The following is a 25622-nucleotide window of genomic DNA, read 5'->3' as shown; positions in this document are numbered from 1 at the left end:
TATCTTCCTTTCAAAGGAAACAACCCAACTAAAGCCATTTTTATTTAATTTTGTTTTGCAACTGTTCTGCATAAGGTTCACACTTTTTCAGAGGACAGTTTTAAAAGTTCCCTGTAAAAATTATTTTTTAATTCAAATTTTACAGAATTTAGAAATAGACTTAATAGATAAATTGAAGAAGTAGTGGGAAGGGGAACTACCTCAGCTCACTAAGATGATGAATTTGAAGTTTTAGTCCTAAATGAATCTTTATGACCATTAAGTGGTTATTTTTGTGTGGTTTTGATTCATTTTTTCTGTAAAGCCACAAACTATTTATTTTTATTATGCAATTGTGTCACAGTAATAGAAGAAGAATGAATTTCAATCTGCTGCATGTGATTTTAGCCAAAATCTGTTGGAAATATTCAGAGCATTGACACTAGTTTCCTCATTTTTACTAATAGCAGTATTAAGCCATTTTTTTCTTCTACTGAGCAGCAGATTGACTGCCAGTTGTCAGACTGGGATGGTGCAAGAGTCAAATGTGGTTTATTTAAATAGAGGGTGTCTGCCTGGCAAAAGTTCACATTATTGCTAGCAAGCTTTTCTGTGTCTGTCAGTGAGTGTGTTTCAGAAACTCCCAGGTCGCTCTGGACTCTGTCATTGACCACAAAATGGAAGACATTTAACATCCTATTCAATATTTGTGAAGCAACAGCCTAGTGCATAAAAAAGATTTTTTCTCTGATTGACATACAGTCAGTGAAAAGAGAGAAATAATCAGAAGGAATTGTTCAGCCCTGTCAGCCAACACTGCATTTCCTACAATGCTGTCTCACATTGCAGTTGTGCAACTTTATTGCTGGCTATTAAATTATAACCAGTCCTGGAACTATATTCCTCCCTTGGGAGATAGAAGTGGGAGGGCTGGAGGAAAGGGGAAAGTATAGAATGATACACCTTTTGTTGACTTTTTTTGTTGCTTGTGTTGATTCAATATCCTGCATTCAGTCTCCTGTAACAGCATTGTTTAAATAATTTCATGATTTTAAGTCACTTTGGTGATAATCTCAAAATTACCTTTTCGGATTGCCATTTCAGATATGAGCCTGAAGTCCATTAATAAAAGTTAACACTGACCTTGGTGCAGTGCTTTAAAAAGTGGGTGTGGCATAAATATCTATATTTCTGCTTGTGAGCAGATGTAGTCTGTGTGTTTATGTGTTGATAAGAATGATGAGAATGTTAAATGGTGCAAGACAAATTGTATTAGTTTTGATTTATATTATAGGGAGCACAGTCTTGCGTGCCCAGAGTTTGCATAATGTGAGAAGCGAGTGTTATCTCAGGTACAATACTGTGAATAAAATATGTTGAAAATGTCCATCGGAAGAGCAGTGTTCAGACTCTGAGTCATAAATGCTTTTTTCTGTTATCTCCAAAGCATGGTTGTGTGAGGAGCTCAGATAACTGTGTGAAGTGGGGAGCTCTTAATACTCTGCTTCATTCCTCACTGGTGGCGGATCCCAGAGCTCACGTTCTTGACTACTCAGAGATATTAATTCACTTACCAGCCCATCTTAGTGGCAGGGAAAGCTGTTGACACTGCTTTCAGACTGAAAATGGATTTCCACTTCAGTGAGGCTTTATCCTACTATGACTAGCATTCAGGTGGTACCACTGGATCAAGTGGGTGGAAGCTGGTGAGCAGCTCTGTGGGCTGTACACGCTGTCAGCATTCCTGGTCTGGTAGCCAGTCACAAATGTGGTTGATGTCTCTTCTGTTTCTTTTCTTTCTTATTTCCAGCTGCAGTATTGAAATATGAGAACAATGTTATGAATATCAGGCAGTTCAACTGCTCCCCTCACCCATACTGGCTTCCAAACTTCATGGATGTGTTTACCTGGTCCTTGCCATTTGTTGGTGAGAAGGGTATGTATATAAATTGGTTCTCTTCATAAAAACTGCAAAATGGTTTCTTAGTCACTGTGCATGTGGCCTCATTTATTTTTAAGGGCAAGAATAATTTGAAGACGTGTGTCTTGTTTTTGAAGACAAAGTTGTAGAAATGGGGTTCAGAGATGCAAACAATTACCAGTGGTTAATCACACGTCTCATTTTTTTTATAATTTCCACTCTTTCCAGGTGATGATGCCATTATCTCTCTGCTGCAGAAATAGATTTTATGGCATTGCAGACCAGAGGTGCACTCACTAAACAAAATTCTGATTTGTTTTTCTGTTATAAGCTTTTGAACGTTCCCTGGGATGTCGCTGCTGAGTGGATGTCTCAACAGACTTCACTACATGGGGTTATGTCTTTACTCACATTACCTTTATGAGTGGGTTGCTTTTTCATCAGCAAACACAGAGCTGGTGATATTAAGAATCAGTCTGGCTAACTGTTTCTGGAGAGAGTAGAGGGATGCCAGTAGGAAGGAAAACCTGCTCTTCAGCCCCTTCTCTGTACAGGACATGTGCTGCCTCATCGCTGGCAAGAAGAGTCTAAAGAACACAAATTATATTTTATTGAAACCTGATGCTCTTGATGTTGCCTAAATGCAGCTTCATGCTGTGAATGGCAAGCACACAAAAGGCATGAAAACACTTTGGTCTAGCATATTAAATTAATACAAAATACAAACTGCCTAAACCCCAAGTCATTTATTCAGTGCCCGAGATGAAGCTTGCTTTGATCCATCCATTATAGAGTATTGCTGCAACAGCAATTATTGCCAGAAAACTCTAATAAACTCTTAAAAGCTGCTTGAAATAACAGTTCTCTCTTAATAGGCAACTGGAAATACAGCCAGCTGTGTCTCGTACCTGCAGTCATGACCAGCTTTGTTTTGAGCTACTCTTTTGTTTGAGGAAAGCTGCTGGTGAGACACCTGAGGTCTCTGTGAACAAAGCATCTAGACAATGAAACAGGGATTAACAAAGAATAGGCAGCTGCTTGCACTAATGGAGACATTGCATAATCCTCACTGATGCATGTTGCAGACTCTTGTGAAGCAGATAAAATGCTTTCATTTTCTTTGGCCATTAAATCCGCCAGGCTGTTTTTAGGTTAGGTGTGTTCTCCACACACATTGCACTCCTGTAAGGTGTTCTGTAAGGTCACTTTTCAGAGGCTTCCCATCAGCAGCTTGCTCAGGTGGGGCTGCAGGATGCATGGTCAGAATTGTTGAGGTTCTGAGACCATGCTGTTCCTCATTCTTCTTACGTCTTGGGGGTGTTTTTTTTCCTTCATGTCTTCCAGTGGTCACACTTAGCAATTTCTTGGAAATTTTAGAGACCAAAGAAGTGAAATCAGTATTTTCCTTTCTATGCAAAGCAGTATTTAAGGATGTAAGAATTGGTGTTCTATACAACTTGTTATTTATTTCCTTTTTTTTAATATAGATTTTTTTTCCCCTCAAAGGCCAACCAAGGTAGGAAGCTGTTAGCTTCAGTGGTTGTTGTTAATGTGGGAAGTCTTTCCACTAATACTGTCAGAGGAAAATATTAAATCCTTCACTAAAGTAGGAAAAAAATCTAGCTTTGTCCCACCCTTTTAATTTTCCAAGCCTTCATAGTAGTTACAGAAGAGGATTTTAATAACTACTTGACTAAAAAATTTAAAGTTTCAACCTGTGTAGCTAGTACAAGGTTAGACAAGCCTGGTAACACTTTTAATATTGCTTACTACATGTAGGTATAGTGAAGTTTTTCTTAATCTGCTAATTGCTTCACATTTTACTTCACAACTTTTACGTTTTTGTTTTCTAAGTTGTATTTTCTTGGTTTTGATTTTATCTGGGATTGTTTTTTTCACTGCTCTTACTCTATGTGCTCTCTGGTTAGTGTCTCACAGTTGTCTCTCTGGGAAGAAGTGAGACCAGGGTAAGAACAGCCTGTGGCTGACCTTTTCATGCTCAAGTTGAAAAGTAAGCAAGCTGAATATGGTCTAAATTCTCCAATAATGAGGTATCTGTTGAATATAGAATAGTTCCACCTCTAAGGAATGTACGCTGTCTGGTCTATTTGTACTGGAATTCAAGAGACACCGAGGACATCTTACAAAGATTAACGTTTTAATGAACTGAAAGTAGTGTCCAAAACCTGGATAAATAAAGAAATACTCTATGATCCCTCTTGTACCTTTTTCCACTGGAATGTTCCCATTAGGAGCAAGAGGAAAGGGGTCACTTTGTTATCCAAGTTGAGTGAAAGGCAAAAAATGTGTTGAGGGAGAGAAAACAAATGTTACCTACATCATTGACAGCTGCAAAAAGAGAGATCATTAGAAGATTTTTTTTTTTAAGTCTATGTGTTTTGTTCATTGTCTTTTGAAAAAGATTTGTGGATACCTGTATTTTCTATTAGCAACACAGGACACTTTCAGCTTCTAATACTACAGGTCCTGTTGTTTAAAAAGTGGGTGCCATTATTGTGCTGAATTTTTGTTCACACTACTACAGCTGGAGTTGGCTCTCTGACAGACCAGGGAAGCTTAATATCAACATTTTGCACTTTTTTTCCATTTTAGTGACAGAGATGCTGGTAAACGTGCTGAACATCTGCTCAGATGATGAACTGGGAACAGAGGAAGATGGATTTGATGGTAAGAACCTGTACCCTTGGTTGAGATTGTTTGCCTTGGAATTACTTTAAAAGTTCATTTACTAACTGTGAAATAATTTTCTGAGTCCCAGTTGAGTTCTATGCCACTGAAAGCAACTGTTGTGCTAGACTCCAAGGGATTTGCTTCTATTATGCTTCAGAAAGAATTAATGGATCTGCCCTGTTCTAAATATTTTCTTTATCCCAGTGTTCTGGTTAAATAAACCTGCATTTCCCTCCACAAAATCTGTGTTGTGTTGTCATGAAGGGGTCATTTCATGCAAAAGATGATGGGTATTCTCATAGTGAGTTTAATTATGTCAAAGAAATATTCTTCCTGCAATGAAAAAAGCTTCCTGCAGAGTTCCTTCCCAAAATACAGGTACTGCAACTTTGGAAGACTTTTACTTGAGGTGTTTCTTTAGTCACTTCTTTTGATGCACTTGAGTGTCTAAAAGGCTTTAAAGAGCAATAGAATCATTAAAAATAAGCATGTAAACACAGATAGAAATGTTTTTAACCTGACATTTCTGCCAAGAAAGAAATTGTCAGTTTGGTTATCCTTTGGGTTGAAGTTTATTTGATGGTTAGTTGCCCTGTAGCTGTTGGTTTGACTGTAAATGGTACTTTGTGTCTTAAAACTTGTAGATTATTAAAAGTCAGTTTATTTTCTTAGACATAATTTTCTGTTAGGCTCTGCAAGAATAAATATCAGCTGTCTAAAATGTCCCTCTCAATTGAGAAAAGCTGAAAAAAATCCCATGTATCCCTGGCATTCCTACTCTGAATGCTCTCAGTGTTTTTAAAAAAATCTATGAAAAGTAATCATAGATAATCTATCTAACAAAAAAGAATCCATGAAAAGGACAGAAATGCTAAGAAATAATTTTTAAAAAGGAGAACCTGGAAAAATCTAACACTACTGAATATTCTCAGGATGTTTTTAGGCAGGATGAATGAACCAACTAGGAGAATGGATAACTTTAAAGTAAGACAAATATTTAATGAAGTTATAATTAATAATTAAGATTCTCTTTCAAAGCATTTATTTTTAATCTGTAGAACAGGAACCTAGATCACAGGTTTTGCAAAATGTTTCCTTTATGGTGGAGAAGACTGGTGTATATATGATAGTACTTTGATTTTATTCTGAAAAACCGGATGGAATTCCCTGTTCTGTATCGGCCACAGAGTGTGGACATGAACAATTATCTTGCAGGACTTGGGACAAAGACTGAATTATTGAAACTGGTAATCAGTGAAGAGAAGAAAACACGAGTTTGAATATTGTGCCCCTTTTTTTCTTTCTCATGAAATTTAAATAAGTCACTACTGTGTAATTAAAGTAGCGTGTGAAATTGTGTGGAGGCATACTATGAGTAAAAACTGTGTCAAGTTAAATACAGTAGCAACAAACCATGTGCTTAAAATCCTTGGTTCAGGAAAGCTCTTAAGCACAGGCTAAAATCCCACTGATTGCAATGCCAAAGCAAAGACTTTATGGGAAAGATTTCTAAATTAATTCAGCCTTGGCCTAATACTTCCTTTTAAAGTTGTACTATAAGCTTCCATTGGGCATAGACTGGTCAATGCCTGTACTCCTTTTCTAAAACTTCGGTGTGTCATCATTCCCATCCCTAAGTTACAGTTCAAGGGCATGTTTTCCAAAGCAGAATCAGAAATAGGGAGGTGTTAGGGGTTCTGAGAGGAGAGTGACCCCCCCATCCCACTTCCCTGGGAGTTTTGCCATGGCACTGCTCCACACTTAGAGTTTGCAGCATTGCAGGTGTCTAAGCAGGGAGACAGGCTGGAATCCTCTGGGCTTGCATGTGTGTGTACTGTGTAACAATATCTAACAGCAGAAAAGTTTCCAGCTGAGGAATTACTAAACCATTCCTACTACTGTACCACTAATACAGTTACCTAAATCTGCTCTCAGGTTTTTTTGTATGAATGATTTCTCTGTGTAAAACATTATGGTAAGAAAGATAATAGAAATGTAGTTGTCTTTAGCATGTGTAGCTAAAAACCAGAGCTGGCATATGTTCATGTCTGCTTTCCCAGGTAATCAGTCCCCTTAGAGCTGTAAAATGGGCTCTGTGGAACTGGTGCTGCCGCTTGCTGTGGGCTCACACTTTTAGCTACAGCCCATTGGACATGTTAGGCTCATGGGGATTGTACACATGGAAGAGACTGAAGGATTCAGACGTAGAAGTAAATCTGAGGTTGATTTAAATTTAAATAGAAGCTGATATCTGTAATGATTTCTTAGTGGGTTCTGATTTCTTACCTGTACAGCAAACAAAAATTCTCTTTCTCTCAAGTTGAGTTCCCTCTCGTTTTTCTTTTTTTTCCTGAAAGCCTTGCCTTTTGTGGAAGAGAAGTACAAGATGTGTTTCTTTTGTGTTCTCAGTGAAACAGACCAGAATGATTACCAGCTTAATCAAAACTATTTCTGTAAGGACTGTCTGCTGACAGTCTTCTAGTGGCTCCATATTTCCACTGTTCTTCCTCAGTAATTTCTGTCCAGCTTCCTTGAAAGACTAGTCCTGTTTAACTGCTGATATTTTTTTTAGCAGTATTTCCCATAGAAGGAAATGCCTGATATCTGCAACAGCAGATGCATTTTGTTTTATGGAATGATTCTTAAAAATCATTGCTATTTTTAGATCATCAATAGTTTTCAGGGCTCACTGCTGATTTCCTTTCTCTCCTTGCAGTTTGAACATGCCCTGACCTGGGCTCCCACATGTAGTGAGAATGGTCCATCACTATGGTTTGCACTGATCATTCGTTACCTTCTTTTACATCTTCTTGCCTTCTATCTTCCCCTCTCGTTCCTTCCTTCAAAACAAAGCCCCATCAGTATTGCCTGACTTCAATGCATGATGTTCTTGTGAGCCCTTTTTTATTTATTATTTTTAGTTCTGAGTCATGTATGTTGCATCTAGCCATGAGCAGGATGCTCAACAGCATGTATTCCTTTTTTTATTCCCCTGCGCCATCACAGTATTTTCCCCCCTAAGGAAACACATAATGGGGATCTGATCAATTTATTGTAGGCAGTTTCTGTGTAAGCTTACTGTGAAAAAAGCCTAAATATCGTAATGCCCTTTATCCCATATGTCCCTGCTGGTCTGTATTGGCCTTTTGGTTTCACTCACTTTAAAAATGAGAGAACATGATAGGTCAAGTTTCCTTATCTCTGATAGTTTCCTCTTGCTGTACTTTCTCTTTCCTGTTTGCTGTGGTGGTTGCAATATAATCTGATCCAGAAAAAAATTTATTGGGCAAATGTTAGTTCATGTGCTGTATGTTTGTGCATCAAACATATCACTTAGCAACAGGAGCTGCAAATACCTCTACCTAGCGAGCATACAGAGTTCTGTTTTGTTTTAATTAGCAACATTTCTGGCCTCATGCATTTGATTGAATAAACTAAACTGCTAATTAAAAGGGTACAATAATGCAATAAACAATTTGACACAAACGCACTGCATGTTTTGTATGCATTCTTATAATGATTTGGCATGAAGACTCTCCTAAATTATCTGCAGTTCTTTTTGTATTGCCTTCAACATTGTAGCTCTCAGCCTTCTCACAGAAAAGCCACAGTCAGAGCCATTAGCTACAGCATTTATTCCTTTGTTGGAAAACAGCTTCCCAATACAGTGCTGTAGTTCCAACCTAAAGAGAATTCCCAAGTCAAATGTCTCCTGCCAATCGTAACCTGGTTCTGCTGTGAGCAATAATATGTGACATTTGCCACATCTCCTCAGTACAGTAAACTGTGCCTGGAGCCAGCTCAGCAGCAACCAACAGAGACTGACAGAGCAAAAGCAAGGGTCTTGTCCTTAGGTCTGTTACTTACCAATATCTTGATACAGATCTTAATGGTACTGCCTGATGAGAGTGTCTTGGCTTGCCAATGAGTTGATTTTTAGCTGGGAGAGAAATGAAGGGGTTTTCCCAGTGGTTTGTATTTGTTCTTCCTCCAAACCAGCAAGGCTGGGCTGCAGTGCATACTTAATTTCTGTGCGTTGGTGACAGAGTGCCATTTTAATGTGATCTTTGTATTTTTTATTCGCTCTATGATTTGGCCAGATGTGATTATTTCCATGCCCAAAGCACTTATCCTGTGAGCCACATTACGGCACATTGGTGTGCTCTGCCTCTGGACCAACCTAGCAGCATGCACTAGATGCCCAGTGTCCCCAGAGCATGTGCCATGGTGCAGTTGTGCCCGAGCACCAAGTGCTGCACTTGTCTTGCCCTCAAACAGCTGATTTTAAAATGCAGTACCTTGCGCAGTGGTGGCATTTGAATTTGGTGACTGAGAGCTGCTGGAGCATTTGGACAAACGCAGGCGTGCGGCAGGTGGCATAAGTGCTGGTAGCAGCAGCAGACATGGCTGTGACAGTAAGCTATTCTGTGAGATAACTGGAGGAATCAGTTTGACCTTTTTAACAGAAGAGGCATCATCATGCAGGCACACCCCATGTGGCCCGGGTGGGGCTGTTTTTGAGAAGTGATTAGCCTTATCAAAGCAGCAGCAATAATGTAGTAGAAAGTCTGTGTTCAACAGGTGGTGACGCTGCTGCTGGTCTCCTGCCTGCATGTTGATTCCCTGCAAAACCTACTAATAAGGCTTTAAGCTGAAAAGGTTTCTTTTTTTTTTTCTTTTTCCCCTCTCATTTTCAATCTTCTTTCCTTTTGGATGTTCTCTGCTTAATTTGTTTCTTTTCTGTTTTTCAGACTTTACTTAAACATTACATTTCCGTTGATGTTGTCAAATGTTCTGTATTATTTTTTATTTTCATTCTACGAACATCACTGATCTTTTTCTTTTCCCCTCTTTGGAATTCATAAGAAGATCCCATTTATGCACAGAAGAAAGGTATTCAATAAGTTGGAAGGCTCAAATTTTATTAATTTTCCTAATGCTTAACTACATATATATATTAGGATACCAGTGAGAGGTTTGGGGTTGACTTTTTTACTCAGCACTGTTTTTAAATCTGTTCAATCCTAAGTCTCAGAGTATTGTCAGCATTTATAGTCTTTTTTTTTCCTTGTTGTGCTTCTTAATCTGAACATTTAAATTACCTTTCATAAATCCTTCATATCCAGCTTGCAGATCCTGTGTTTTGATACCAATCCAAAATCCAGTAGAACTTGTTAAATTACTGAAGTAAGATTCAAAGCTTTTATATTGCCCCCTAAATACTTTTTACACTTCAACTTTAAACTTTTTTTTTAAAGTTCCTTTATTCAAAAAGGCTTTGTTTAAATATTGAAAGATCTTTTAAAGATATTTTCCAGCCTAAATGAGTCTATGGTTTTAAGAAAAGAAGGTAGAGTCTTAAGAGGTTATCAGGCAATGTTTGCAAGGGCTAAAATTAACCCTTTTACCTACAGCCAGTTCTCAGGTTTTGACCCATTTGCTTTCACGTAGGTGTGTGCTTAAGTGTAGCTCAAGTAATTCATCGGGATTTGCAGTAATAGTGAATGTCAAAATATTAAACTAGGCACTCTTGGAATGTGAGTCTAAGATTTATGTATAAATAGTTAAGAAATCCACATACTGTGAGGTTAGTGATATTCAGTCAAAACTAACAGAGCAATAAAACATTGTGAATATCAGGTGCATTTGTTAATAAAGCCAGAGAGGATAAATAAAGTATTACTAATATTTACTAAACATACATAATTTTCACAGATATGTTACATTAGGAAATTCAGTGGAGACCAATTTAAGTATATTTTTAATAACTTTTATGTGTATCGATGAGATACAAAATACTCCCTTTCAGCCTGTTGTGTTTTATGATTAAGGAAGGGGTTTTTTTCTATTCTTATTTTGTATTTAAGTGTAGGACATTATATTGCACTTCAGTCATAAATTATAGTTCCAGTTTTCAGTTCTCAAATATTCTAGACTGTAGTCTTAGTTGCTGTTCAGCTTTTTGAATATTCTTATAAGATACATCAGAACAGTGTGGACTTGTAATAAGCAAGTAGGGATTGTGATGCTTAGAGGGAAGAAAGGAAGACAAATCATGCTTAAGTGTTTTCAGAATGGGAAAGGCTGAAAACCATGTCTTGTCTGTCTTGAGAGTACAGTTCTGTGAGATCATAGTACTGAGGCAGAAAGGTACCACCTTCTGTTCCTGGAGAACCCAGCTGAATCAGTGCTGTTTTTTTAAACTTTTCATTAAGCTGTTTAAAGTATTTTACATTAATTCAGTTATAGCTGAGTTACAGCTGTTTCTCCCATTCTTTATTGTCTAGAATTAGATATTTATGCCCAAGTGTTCATATCTCTTTTTATCTTTATATGTTTTAATATTTGCTTTATATTTTTATCTTTATGTGTGGGAGATTTGAAAGCCATCATTCTGAGTATCTTTTAAGGAGAAAGCTAACTTTATTCCATCCAGAACCAGGACAGTATCCTGGTATATCATATCAGGTCCCACATTTTCCAGTACACCATCACCTTTCCTGTTTTTGGTAGATAAACACACAGATATCATTCCCCTTAGTCTGTGGGCTATCCCTAAAAAAATCCATTGAGTTCATTAATTCCATGACCTTGATCTCCTGTCATAACAGTTTTTCAGAGCAGGAAAGACGGTGTGTGGTGTTGTGAGGTGTTGGATTGTTGCATGCTGAAGCCAGTTCTGATTCCATTGCCACTTGTCTGGTTTCATCCAAGCATATTCTTCACTAATGTTGTCCTCCTCATTTTTGCCCCTTTCTGCTGATTTATCTTCCCTGATGGGCTCTACAAAATGGATCAAGTTGATAAGATTTGAAAACAGAAATTTTCATTTTTGCCCTTGGAATTCTGGAGTAACAAAGAAGGAAGCGTTACTGTGATGTGCAGTGGTGTCTGAACAGGCAGGACTTGTCAGGCAGCATCCACACAAGTCAGGTTAGCTGTCCTTCAGAAACCTTTAGGAGAAATCTTCGTGATGTATGTGTTGTGATTGTGATAATTAATGAAACTGTTTTTCTGAGTATAGCAGAACATTTTCTTGGGGACGTGGGGGATCCTTTGCAATAAGTACTGTTTGCTTTTTCCATTCAGGTGGTTCTCTCTTGCATGTACGGATTTTGATGATATCCCAGCAACAAGTACACCTCAAACTCAGCCAAACTGTAGTCTGTGTTACACTATACTTTTTTTAAGGCAGAGTATTGTGTGAGTTCACAACTTTCAAAGCAATTGTAATTTTGAGCAGTCCATAGCAGTGATTAGAAGAAAGTTGCTTTGTGGAGCTCTCTTAGCCACTGCCACCCAACACAACCCCTACCATCTCATGCTCGTTTCCAGGGCTCTGCCCTTAGGTTTCATTATCTTTGAATGATTTTTAACTAGAAATGAGAAAAAGTGTTTTCAGTCTTGATTACAAATGTGGCTTAGTTTGGCAAACTGTAGCATTAATATGATGTTTCTTGTATTTATTGTTGAGAGTATTTAGTGATGAATTGTTTACAAATCCCTATAACAGTTTTTAATATCTTTTCCATAGGTGCAACAGCTGCTGCTCGAAAGGAGGTTATAAGGAACAAGATACGAGCAATAGGAAAAATGGCTAGAGTTTTCTCAGTGTTAAGGTAAGTTTTATGCTGGTTTAGTTTTTTTTTAGTGTTGAATGATATCTTTGAATGGTTACATAGAGCACTCAACTGTTAATCAAACAGCAAATTTGCTATTTTAGTATATCACCCAACTGAGCTCTACCGAAACCTTTTAGAGATTGTTTTATGTATACAATGGTGCTATTTATTTTGGTTCTGAATAGTCTTCCTGGGGGCTTTTGCTGAATATAAAAAAGACAAACAAAAAACATCAGCAAAAAAAAATTCCAATTATCTTTTTAAAAAACCTTTACTGACCAAGTGTACTAATTAACTTTTAGCCACTGTGAGGCAAGCATTAAATCTGGGGAAAGAGTATGTTATACATCACTTCTCATTAAAAAAGTCGTCAGCTGTCACACTTTGTCACCCACAGATGTTGCTACAGCCATGAGTAACGATGACTAAAGATGAAAGTGTTAGGGTCATTTACCTAGAAATCCAGAAAATGGTTGTGCAGGCAACAGCAGGTTGTTCCTTTGGGTTGCACTCCCCCAAACACATGAACATGAGTAACTAATTGCTACCCAGTGTTTAGAACTCTCCATTTGATGTCTCTGAGCAGAAGAGAAAACATGCTGTACTGTGCTGAAGTCTAAATATTAAAAATACAGTTCTCCCTCCCTTTCAGTGAGCGATTTGTCCTTAGGAAGCTGGATGTTGGTCTGCGGGAGTCAGTTGATGGCTGTTATGCTTAATGAAAAATCAAGAGAGTTCTAAAACATTTACTGTTATGATTTCATGATTGATTTAAGAAGAATAAATAAAATAGTTACTTGAAGAATCTACTATTTAATTTCAGTGGAAATTGTCCAACTTGCTTGCTTTGAATGCAGCATGCCAGCAGTGGGCAGGCTCTCTGTAGGGCTTTGCATGGGCACAGCAGCTCACCCACACCTTGCAGATTGCAGCAGCATAGCCTTAAATAGCAAACTGAGATGGAGGGCTTTGTACCTGGGGATCCCAAAATGTTACAAGTAACTTACTGGTGATGCATGAGCTACCTCAAAGTGGTGCCCATAAAAAATAGTTTGGCATCATGCATTTCCCTAAACCAGAAGGGGGAGCAATCAAATGTTTCCACCTGCTTCTCTGTACCAAGTCTGGCAGGGAGCCTGGAGGTGGCTGCTACCACCTTCATAAAACAGTGCAACTATTTTTCTCTAATGCTAGTTGAGCAAACAAAGTTTGGGAAATTTGGCTTTCTCCCATAACCTTGAACCACAGCTTCTGGATTGACTGTATTCTATTGTGAACCACCTTTTTAAATATAGGATTAGTTCACAAGAGTTGTGAACCTTAATAAGCAGAAGGATCTGAAACTGGATAATCAGCTGATATATTTGGGGTTTTACAACTCATAGATGATTGACATCAGCCATGTGTCAGACTTTTTCAAAGGGATCTGTAGGGCAGAAGCTTTTCAATGTTTTCAAGGATGGAAGAGGGATACAGAATAATTCCTGCATGTGCTCTGTCTGCAATGATATGCATCAGCCTCATAATAAGTCTACCCCAGGCAAAACCACTACAGCCTTTTACAGCTCTTGATTATTGATGGTCCTGAAAGCTTTGCAGGAATGACTGAAGATGAAGAGTAGATTTGATCTCCCTTAGCTTTAACCAGCAAATACAGCACTTCCTCACTGTGATCCAAGGCATATTCAGCAAATAAACAGGTACCCATAATGCATGGTTTTGGTGACAAGTCTTCCAGGGGAATGAGTGACATTTCATCCCAGCCACCACTGGGAATACCTGTTCTCTTTTTTTGTGAGAAAGGCTGATTCTCCTCAGCTAGGTGGCAGGCTGCTAGACAGTAAAAATTTCACAAGGTAATCTTGTGAAGACTATTCCTGTAGAAAAGCCTGGGATATTTTTTCTGTCTTGCCAGCATAATCCAGGTAAGACACAAGTGTCAGGTAGTTGTGTGTAACCCTAAGATTGCAGTGGCGCCATCATCTATCATGTGTCTATATACCAACCTGCTCTGGAAACCTTTGACGTTCCTGTTCGAGTCATTATGTTTTATGAAGTTTATTTCACTAATTCTTGAAATCTTTCTGAATAATTAGCACCTAATCTGACCATCTGCAAAGAACTTAGTCATCTCTTCTTTGAGCTGGGGTGGTCCCTTTCCTCGAGGATGTAACTTGAATCTAAAGCTGAAATAATTTCAGCCATTTTAGAGAAAAAAAATTGATATCAAAATAGTGTTGTATTGAGTTTCAAATGTTATAAATGACCTTTGATGAAAATAGATATTGTAGAAAGATTGGCTTTGACTAAATGGAAGACTTCACGATTCCTTGTCATTGCCTCTCTCCAACTTTGTTTCTCAAGTCTGACTTTTCTTTTGGTATATTTAGACTGGAGAGAGGTAAATAAAATACTTAATCAGTCTATTAGCCTTTTTTTGAAATAAAAATAAATGACATCAAATAGAAATGAAGGAACACCATCTTGATATTTGTGACACGTGTCTTTCTTGTGCATATGTGGTTTAATGATAATAAAGATATACAGTCGGTGAACTTCACCCATGAGGGTGAAGCTAAAAGTGCCATTGCAGTTTAATTAAAAAATATATATGTAATGCACTGAATAATTGAGAGAAAGCAAAAGCTTTGCTGTGTAACTGTTGATGATTAAAATACTGTGTTAATTCTGAAAATATTTTGCTCTTGAGTTCTAATTGCTTGGGAAACTTGGAAGCAAAATGGTCACAATTTGATTTTTACTATTACATAATGAAAAGTGAGTGCAAGCAGAATTATTTTCAAATTAAAAATAGAACTTGAAGAGTATCTGTAGTAGGTAAACAAGAGTTGTTTCAAATACGTGAGTCATTTAGGGCATGTAGGTCCAAAGAAAATTGTAAGTAGTAGAATTGCTGAGAGACAGTTTTTATAGACAAAACCACATTATCTTCAAGTGAATGTGGAACTAAATTCTGTCTTTGTATTTGCTTCCTCCAGCTTAATGTCATTATAGACTTCAAAGTAAAGCACTTCAAAATAGGTTTCTCTTAAGGAATTGGGGTCAGTTTTGCTGCTGAGAAAGTATGTCATCACAGGCAGCATTACAGTCCTTGTAGAAAGCTTTACTTAAAGGCTTTTCTGGATAGAGCTATTGTATTCCTCTAGCCATGTATTTAAAAACTCGATGTATTTGGAGACCAGCAAAGCATATTTTTGTTTCCTAAAACAATTTTGTTTAATCCATATTATTTTTAGCATACAAAACTATTAAGGACAGTACTACCAAGGATGGAAATGCTTATTAATTTTAATGAGCTTTTAGCTGCCTTTCTTTAAGTGGCTAGTGATCATCAATAAATAATGCACCTGCCTGCTAGTGCAGACAAGAGCACACTAACAGTTTAAGTTGATTTTGGACCACACAGTGTAAGATGCCTGCATGCATTGCTGGCAATATCTGGTCCTTCTGGTCCTTCTCCTGTCAGATTTGAGTTGACAGATGTATTGTTCTGTAGGTCCAGGTTATATTGTTAACTACAGTAGGAGTTGCATATGGTGTGATGCAAAGGTTAACTATGTACACAGCAGTGAAAGGGATTTCATTGGTGTGGATGTTATCACCAAATTCAGTCTCTTGACAAGGAGATTGGAGATGACAAAATAATCGCAGGGCATGTGTAGCTTAAGATGTCTAAAACATATGTCATGTTTTTTAAAAAAGACATTTACTTACTTTTGGTCGTTTTATTTTTTATTTCTTTTTTAACTTTTGCAGAGAAGAGAGTGAGAGTGTGCTGACACTGAAAGGTTTGACTCCAACAGGAATGCTGCCCAGTGGTGTACTCTCTGGAGGAAAGCAAACACTGCAAAGCGGTAAGCCTGTCTGCCTGTGTGTCTTGTCCAATTGGTTTTCAACTGCAGAACCTAAGAAAACTAACCACAGCTGTCTCAGAAAAAAAAAAAAAAGAAAAAAAAAAAAAACCCAAACAACAAAGGACAGAAAAAAAAGGCAGCTTGTTGTGCTGGAGCATTTGAGAGCAGTTCATGTAAGGCCACATCTCAAGACTTACTACATACAATCAATTCTCAGAGAAAGGGCGGGGGGGGGGCCCTTGAAAATCAACTATTCAGAATGGTAGCTCAGGATTGTATATGAAGCGCACTCTTTCCACAGTTCAGAGCATCTTTTGGGTTTTTTTTTTAAAGAGCAGCCCTTGATACATGGACTACTGAAGGTTCGGCTTAGCTAATGACACTCAAACCCTTATTTTATCTGATTTGTTCTTCCTCATTGAGAGCCACCAATGGAAAATAGGTCTAGAATTAGATTTTCTCTCCTAGAAATTCTAGGTGACAACATGAGAACAATTCCACTCTGATTTAAGCCCAAGTGAAGGGAGGCTCTTACAAACACCATCTTTGCCTTGTACGCAAACACAATACAGATTGTCAGTTTTATACCAAGTGCTTCTTGTTACAGGAATTTGGTAAATCTATGGTAGGGCTGCCTTTGTTTCCTTTTGGAATAAGGGGTGCAAAGTGTTTAATTTATTACTGGAAGCTCTCCTTTTTTTTTTCTGTGTGTACTGCTGTAGAGTATATTGCAGGCACACATAAAGGTCTCTCATTTATTGAGGTTCTGTTGGCAGTAGATGTAAGAAATCTAAATGCTTTATAACCTTGACACAGTCTCAGCCTCTTGTTTCCTGTTTCCTTCCTGGAGCATTCTTTCTCTGTATTTTTCCCTTTACTGTCTCTTTTATCTAGAAGATTCAGGTATACGATGGTAAACCTCCTTTTCCCCTTTTTTCCCTTCTCTTTTTTCTTGTTGATGACTTGTGTGTTATGGACATAGTAACGTTCTGCTTTGGAAATGCTGCAATATGATTTCACAGGACGCCTTTCTTCATGGTGGTCTTCATAATGGTCTTCACCTAGGCTTTTCTCCACATTGTTGCTTTACATTTGTCAGCAAATTTGGTCCAAGTGAACTGCTATTGTTGCCCTGGCAAAATATTAGGAATAGAAGTGAATTTGAGAAAATTGCCAAATGTTCATGTTACAATGGCTAAAAGGAAAATCTCCTCATACTGCAGTATTCTGGCTCAGTAAAACATTACTATACACAAGCTTCTGCATTAGTTAACACATAGTACCCCATTCACCAAATACTCTGAAGTTCATATAGTTTCTGTTAAGCACACATATTGCCATATGTATTAACAGAAAATGTGAGTAGTATGTTCTGTTGTGGAAGTACACATTTTAGTCGTCATTTTTTTCTAATGTGTCAGTGCTGGTTTGGATCTGGCTATTCATTTTAATCTTTCATCCTAGTTATCATGTTTCCTTTTCTTTTAAGTTTGCGTTGGTTTTGTTCCTTGTCTTTTGGCCATCTCTCTTGCTCTGCTGCTTGAGAGGCATAGGCTTACCTTGGTGCATGAGGGTTAAATCCTCTCATTTCCCCATGCAGTAAGATAATAGCATACATATTTTAGAATATATCTTAATCCATATTTAACATCCTAATTGGGGAAAAAAAAAAACAAAAATGGGTTTTATGTAGGGGAAAACAAAACAAAAAAGAGGACTTCCTGAAAACTTGATTTCTTGAGCTATTCTCTAAACCAGAGAAATTCTTGGAAAAGAAATTTTATTTTAAAATATATTCGATATTGGATTGCATTTAATGATTTACATCAGCTTTTAAATCTCTGAGTGTAAAAAAAAAAAAAAAAAAGCATACCAAAGCTGATGGGCAAAATTCAAATGGAAGTATGTTTAAGAACGATTAATGGTTTCACAACAGTGGTAACATGGTATTCATAACATTGCAGCAATCTCCCAGTTACAAGCTCTGCTCTCTCTGACCAGGCTTTGCAACTTTGGAGGTCCAACAGTCAATCTTAGATCTACATCCATTGATTTAAATAAAATATTAGCAAAATGTTGTTTTTCAGAGACTGGATTGGCAAAAATAAAGTTTACAGATGGAGCAGACTGGTCAAGGTTGCAAGCAAAGACAAAGCTTTCTGAGTATCCCATGCTGTGGGGATGTTTCTTTTAGTCAGGAGAGAGGAAAAAATAATTCTGTTAAGTTGTATGTGGAATTCCTTTGCCTTACACTGGCATCAGTACTTTTCAAGCTGATGTTGTAAGTTGTATGAATTTTGTGTGATGGCTTTATGCCATTTTTTATTTTTGACAGGGCAAGTCAAACTGCTCTTACTGAGAGCTGGGAGGATTATATAATGACCTTTTCAGGTCAGATGTGCAATATGGAAGACATTTACATTTTGTAGTTCTTTTGAGTATAAAGAAAACTTAAATGAGTCTTTAAAAACTTTTATTTTCTGAAACTTCTGCTTTAAAACAAACTCTAGCTTACTTCAATCTGCAAGTTATTGTTTTTGTGTAAACATTTCTCTGTGTGTCTGTTTTGCCAAAATCCAGCACTTACAGTAATATTAGTGTTGTAGCTCCTTTGCTATTCACTGACTTGTTCTTAGAGTTTAAATCCTCTGCTCATTTTTTCTCATTCGTTTTGCTACCCCTTTCTTCTCTTCAGCTACTGTTGAGGCTATTGAGGCTGATGAAGGTAAATTGGCCAGTCCCCTTTCTGTTGGTGCCACAACAGATAAGGGCTCTGCTGGGTGTATTCATTTTGCTGTAGCTTGTACAGATTGTGTGGGTGTTGGGCTAACAATTGTGGCTCAGTATTAACCAAAATGTAATTGCTTTAAAGGGGAAAAGTTTTTTTTTGGTTTTTCTTTCTGTTGCTGCTCTTGAGGTTTTTCTCTTTCTGTAAGTTACAAACACGTTGGAATTGCTGTACGTTGAACTAAGCACTGAGTAATGCCACAGGAGGAGATCAGGGAACTCGGATTTCATGGGACATAACTTGGCAGCAGCTCGTAAATGTTTTGTGACACATAGCTCAAAAGCTGTGCACTGGAGGCTGGCTCAAACTATGCTCAGCAATTTCTGGTCAAAGAAAACACATTGGTTTTTATATATTCTCTCCTTTTGTTGTTATTTCTTTTCCACTTTTTCTTTATTTATGCTTCAGTTTGTTTCCTTTCCTTTAGGTCACTAATAAAAAAAAAATATTGGTCTTTTGTTATAGTACAGCATGTTTCTGTTTCCCTTTAAAAGTAAAACAACATGAGACATTTGTCTGCAAGATGTCTGCTTCTTTTGGTAGTGGCAGTTTACACACTGGATATTTACGTTAGAGCAACCATTAACACAGGAACCATTATAGCTGCATATAAAGTGACTGGCTGCCTTAGAAGATTTCTGAACGTTCAGTATTGAAAACTGGTGTTTTGTCGACAGACCTCTTAATTTAACCCTTAACAATTTTTAACACGTCAGGTAAAATCTAAGTAATCATGTATTGCAACGTAGATGTATAATATTTGTTCAGTATTACAAAGTTTCGGAAGAAGAATTTTCAGAATTCCCCTTTAAAACAAAATTCTTCAGTTGTATTTTGTTCTTGCCCCTCTCAAATTTTCCGTGGGTGTTTTTTTAGTTAATTAAAAAAAAAATCTGGTGATTGTTGTCCTTTGGTAAGATGTGCCCTTTCGGCCAGTTGAATTTGTTTTTGAATTTTGTAAAGCAGTGAATAAAATTACAGAACAAACAAGTAAGAGAAAATACAACTGCTTTCTAAATAGCAGTGAGTAAGCTGCTATTTATGTTGGAATTATCTATTCCTATTGGCAATCTCTATTCTGCAGTGTGCATTCTTGTTGACAGTTTGGCTGTTTTCTGTGATTTTCTGTGACTATGTGTTGTGTTTTAGTAGACTCTCAATGTAACCTGCTAATATTCGTTGTCTAATCAGCAGCTACAGCAGAGCACCTTTCTTAGTGTTACAGACAATAATGTGTCTACTGGAAATACAATCCCTTAACGTGCCCCCCTGCCAGCAACATGCACCCCTCAAGTTCATTCTTGATTTGCCATCCTTGCTAGTTAGACACCGTCACCATAGTCACAACTACTGCTCTACACAGGTGGAGCTTCTGATGGAGGACAAGTTTCACCTGTTGTCCTTCAGGGCCCAATAACACCAACTGGGCTGTGCTGCTGGCAAGCTCCAGGACACGGCAACTGCTTCAGCTTCAATGCAGCCATCCATTAAACTATTGCTTTAAGGGATTGGCATGGGTGCTTGTTAGACATCTTCATTTTGTGGTAGAAGGTAAATTAAAAGAAGCCAACCCAAAAGGCAAACCTTAAGAAAACTCACTGTACAACCTGTTCTGTTTTCACTGCTCTGTCCCTGCTCACTTGAGTAATCACCATTATGTTGTTGTTTTTCTGAGTTGAAGTATAATACATGTTAAAAACCATGCACTTCACAAAGTTCCAATGAAACATTTATGAAGCTGGCTAAAGAACTAAGTCCTGAGGCAAACAGGATCTATCATTTTTCACAGGAAAGGTTGGCACAACCAGCATGAAAAAATGCCGTTTCTTGCTCCCCACTAAATACAAGGAGCGGTAGCTTGGTACCAGAGATGTTCTGAGGTTTTGGATGTGTTAGGCTTTTTTTTTTTTAACAGAAGTTGCCAGCTTGTCCAGAATCGGGACTGCACATAGGAAGGAGATTATTTGGGGGTAAGGAGAAGAGAAGAGGGGAGAAGGAATACTGAATTGGATCCCTGAAACTCCCCTACTGTTTTCTCCCCAGGGAGTTTGTGGTTTCCTGGTACTAACGCATCATTTCTGCTCTGTGGCATGTTATGATAGAGGCCTAGCAGAAATTCCAGTTCTGGAAGTGCAGTGCATTGATTTGGTACAGATAAGAGCAAAAACACACAGAAGGGGCTGTGACCTGCTGTTTGCCTACAGTGCTTTTTTTCTCTTTCGCTTTAAATCTAAAGATCTGCAACACTTCGATTAGAGAGACTAAAATAAAAATCACAGTCTGTGAAAACATTCCTCAGCCTGTGGCTTCCTTCTGAGGTTGGTATGGCCTCACCAATGTCACTGCTAAAAGGCAGATCAGTTGGAACTTTGGTCCTTTGTCAGTGCATTTCCTAAGCTAAACTGTATAGCTGTTCCAAAATGACAATATCCCTGATCCCTGTTGCAGTGTTCCTGCCGTTTCACTCAAGCTGCTTTCTAGAAGTCCAGGGTTGTATCAGGGGGGATAATTGCCCCAAGTAATCAACAAGCAGCTCACCTGTGGTGAGAACAGAAGGCAAGTTGTTGTAGGGTCACCCCAGATCTTCCCTAGCTTTGATATATATCCCGCAAAGTGGCCTCACCATGTCATCACCATCTGGAAGTAGCCAGCACTTCTTGCATGATCTTTGAAAGTCAGGTGGGAGTTTTGCCTGATGGAGAGCATTAGAGCAAGGCACAGTGTCCTTAAGGCTGTAAGTGATGAAGCAGATGCCAACTCACCAGCTCACGGCTGTGCCCTCAGCATGGTTCCAAAGTGCAAACTGCAGTTTCATGTCAGCGTCTTGGTGTTCTAAGCTGAACCCCAGTGGACAACAATATACTGGAAGTTGATTGTGTTGAAAACAATAGTTGTGTTGGAAGGGATGGTGGTGGTGAGCCCCCAGCTCTTTCTGAGTGTGGTAAGGAGTTGGTGATGGTGTCAGATCTTCTCATTGCTGCCTTCCTAAAGAAGGACTCTCACACTTGTTACTAAATTGGGGGAAAAGCTACTGAGAGTTTTATCTTGCTAATTTTACTTTTCAATAATCCTTTATTTAGCTATCAAAGGATTTTCACCCCAGCATAAGATCACTAGCTTCGAAGAGGCCAAAGGCTTAGATCGAATTAATGAGCGAATGCCTCCGCGCAGAGACGTGCCATCCGATGCCAACCTTAACTCCATCAACAAGGCAATCTCCACAGAGACTAATGGCACGGACAGCAACGGCAGTAATAGCAGCAATATCCAGTGACCACTGTCCAGGAGGGGGTTGAGCTGCAGGGCGCGATGGGGTTGCTGCATGTCAGCAGTGGGATGTTCTTGCCTCTGATAATAGCTTATTTGCTCTGGGGGCCAGCTGTTGGATTCAGTTTACAAAAATCATCAACAAAGAGATCGTCAACTTTAATTTGGTGGGAGGGCGGGTGGGGGAGTGACACCTCCTTTGGATATGCCTTTAAATGCTTGTAGAAAAATGAAAGCTCATGCTGGTATATATTGCAAAGTTAGGGGAATGAACATGTTTTCCTACTACATTGGGAACGTCTAGCTATGTTACTGAAAGGCCTTTTATTATGTTACTGGACATGAAAACTTTGTTTAATTTCTTACTAACTATTGTACGTTTACAGTTGCAGCACTCAACATCTACAACATCGAAACATTTTTAACAAAATGTACAAACTAAATAAGGACTATTTATTGATAATGTTTTGCTACTCTTGTCAGACAATGGCTATGAAATAAATTAGGCACTCTTTAAAAATATAGAGAAAAAAAGAAAAAAAAAAGTTGGAAATTTGTTTAAAATGCCAAAAAAAAAAAAAAAAGAGAGAGAGAGAGTGAGAGAGAGCGAGCGAGAGCGAAGTTTAATTTTGTACAGATTATGCTTACCTCAGGTTTCTTTAGTGTGCTTCAATGCCCTTCTTTAAATATAACATTTACCTTACTAATTTGGCAGCAATTATCTTTTTCTTTGTTAAAAAAAAAACTGGAATAATAACATTTATCTTTTTTTGCTGTTTATATTTAGGGGGGTTTGGTTTGGGAGGTTTTCTGGGGTTTTTTTGGTAAAACAAGTCTTGATTGTGGCTTGCTAAATTTAAATATTTATGAGTGGTGCATTTTTAAGTATAGTGAACAAGACACCATATTAAGTGCAGTGAAAAGCATCTATATTCTGTAAAAATCTGCCTATGCATGTTTTTTAAGAAAAAATGGCTGTATAGGCCTGTATGGGACTGTAATGCGCTTAGTGATCTGACTTATACTGGAAATGTATGTATACTGGCGTACTTTATATTCTCTAAAAAGAAAATGCTTAATGCCTTTGAAATTTTGTAATCAAAAAAAAGCTTTGAAAAATCTAAGGGGGGAGAGTATTCTTAAAGTTTTTAACATAAGCTTGTCAGTGCACATATAGATGGGTAGCATGTTTAGCAAACCTTGTGAAATTTAAATAAGTTTGTAGTTACATGTGAAATTCTAAATGCATGATAACTGTTAATGTCATAATGGTTTAGTCATTTTGTTCTGTTTTGTCATGTGCCACAAAATGTGTAATTTTTTCACTTTTTTCCCTTTGTATATCAGTTACGGGTTTCAACTGGTTCATTCTAAAAAAGAAAAGGAAACAAAACAAACAGTCCATTGATATTTTTTAACAATTGTATAAGTGCCCAAGTAATTCACTACAGCCTACAGCCTTGCCTTTGTAATTTGACTTCGAAATGTTGGCAATCAAAGCATGCACTTGTAACAATGAAAGAAGCATTTTATATTACTACTCAATAAAAATGTGCATGAACTTAAGCATTCTGCCCTTTCTTGCTGTCTTAGTGGCAGAAGCGTGCAGGCACCACACACGTGTGCTTCTTGCTCTCTTTTGCTTTGGACAGGAGAGGACTTCTGGTGTAAGAGATGAGTGACTTGTTTCACAATTCAAGGTCAGTTCTTTACTAAGAAATAAACGCATGTATTACCCAGCTGTTCTAGGTGACTGAATGTCTGCAGACTTCCCCCAAGGTCTGGTTAGAATGTTGGGTTTTCACTAAAATGAGCAGGATGTAACCAACAAGTAGAGTGCACAAGAAAAAAAGCCCTCTGTGTGTTTTCCCCTTATCTGGAGTGTTTGAAAAGGTCAATGAGTATGTTTACAATGATTACAATTTTATTTCAAATGCTCTCTTTTTTAGTCAGAGAAGAACTGTCAAAGCTCTGCCTTCTCACTTTCTCCCTAACTGTGCTCAGCATCCTTCCCAAGTCCATCATCCTGCGAAGAACTGACAATTATGCCAAATGGAGCAATGATGTGGGTATTGCCTTAGCCCTTCTTTCAGGTACCATTATTAAATATAGGCTCAATGTCTGCTTTCTTATATGTTTTTCCCACTTTAGCTCTTAATAATTTTGACAAAGTATGACAGGTGGCAAAAATAAAGAGGTTTCATAATATCTGGGACTATTTCAGATGTAATTTTTCATTTCAGATTGTGTAGAGGTACAGCACAGATCTGTAGTGTGATTGTGTAGAGGTACACATGGGGTCTGTGTGTTCATCTGTTTGTCTCCCTGCTTCACGGGCACGCTGTGTGCATAAGGGAATGGTGACACTTTGCATGACCACTTTGCTGGCCCGCTGAGCCCTGTGTGCTCACTGAACACCACAGGTTACTTGAGGTAAGTTCTTTTGTGGAGGCGCCCCATGCCACACGTGGCAGCGCTGCTGGGCAGCACAGCAGCATCTGCTTGCATTTCACTTGGGCCCAGCAGTTCCACCAGCCAGTCTGACAGTACAGAAGGGGGTTTTCTGCTCAGCACTGGCTGTGCTTAGGTTCTCAGTTGGTAGATTTAACCCAAAAAGTCCGTGCTACCAATCAGCAGTAGGGCTGGAAATGTCTGTTGTAGTTGCTGATGAGTTTATTAGATAAGCAAGTCAGCCCAGGATGAGTGATCCACTAGGGAATTTACAAAGTGTCTGGTCACAAAGGAGATTTTGGAACTTTTTGCATCTCAGAAGAATGAAAAGTGTCTACAGCATGCAAAACAGCAGTGTCCTGTGTATCCAGGCAGGATGGCCTGGCTCCTTCCTGAAGCAAGCCCTCCCATCCTACTGAGGGGCAGTTTCTGGATGGCTCCAAGGGATAGTCTAAGCTATACTTAAATGTTCCTGGAAGGACCAAAGACAATTTCCAAAGCTTGTCTCAATTCAGGCCATCCAATCTCTTCCAGCTTTCCTTTTTTTCCGAATGCAGAAGAAACTGTGGGTGAATTTGAAGAAAAACTCTGCTGCCACTGAAGGCTGAGTTTTAGATTCTGTGGCCTCATCAATGACGTGTCATGCACAGGACTGTGTCTCCCAATACAGATTTCTTCCTTCTTACTGAATACCCCACCTTAATGCCAAAACCATCATTGGTGCTTACTTGAGAGATTCACTGTATTTTTTAACCACTAATCTTGCTGTGTGAGGTAGTGTTTGATATAGTGTCTTATATTTTCTGCACTATCATAATTTTGCTTTTCAACAGCTATTAAGCATGAAGTGCATTAGCTCTTACTAATTTTTTGCAGAAGAGAACACTCAAATCTTTTCTGGATTTTCCTCCAAAACTGCAGTAGAAGTAACCCTACTTAAGCTTGTGCCAGTGTTGCCAACTGTTGAGCACAGGTGGGAATTCTTTTAGCATTTTCCTCTTCTGAAGCCTCTAGAGGAGTCCTGATCT

At 38.2% G+C, this 25622-nt stretch overlaps 1 protein-coding gene across 2 annotated transcripts in view; it reads left to right on the top strand.

Moving 5' to 3' along the window:
- The window catches only part of PPP3CA (protein phosphatase 3 catalytic subunit alpha), a 170806-nt gene extending 147097 nt beyond the window's left edge, over window positions 1-23709 (top strand). Inside the window, exons 9-14 of one of the 2 annotated variants that reach the window (XM_053975981.1) lie at window positions 1790-1915; window positions 4514-4588; window positions 12126-12210; window positions 15991-16088; window positions 18784-18813; window positions 21957-23709. In XM_053975981.1, the coding sequence (XP_053831956.1) occupies window positions 1790-1915; window positions 4514-4588; window positions 12126-12210; window positions 15991-16088; window positions 18784-18813; window positions 21957-22150 (608 nt within the window). In that variant the 3' untranslated portion in view covers window positions 22151-23709. The remainder of the gene's footprint in view (window positions 1-1789; window positions 1916-4513; window positions 4589-12125; window positions 12211-15990; window positions 16089-18783; window positions 18814-21956) is intronic. The other variant, XM_053975982.1, reaches the window with a different exon arrangement.
- The last annotated feature ends 1913 nt before the right edge of the window (window positions 23710-25622 follow it).

This window comes from Vidua macroura, chromosome 4 (assembly GCF_024509145.1).
Source record: "Vidua macroura isolate BioBank_ID:100142 chromosome 4, ASM2450914v1, whole genome shotgun sequence".
NCBI classification, from domain to species: Eukaryota; Metazoa; Chordata; class Aves; order Passeriformes; family Viduidae; genus Vidua; species Vidua macroura.
The sequence above is the reverse complement of the archived record's forward strand: the minus strand, read 5'-3'. Positions and strand labels throughout refer to the sequence as shown.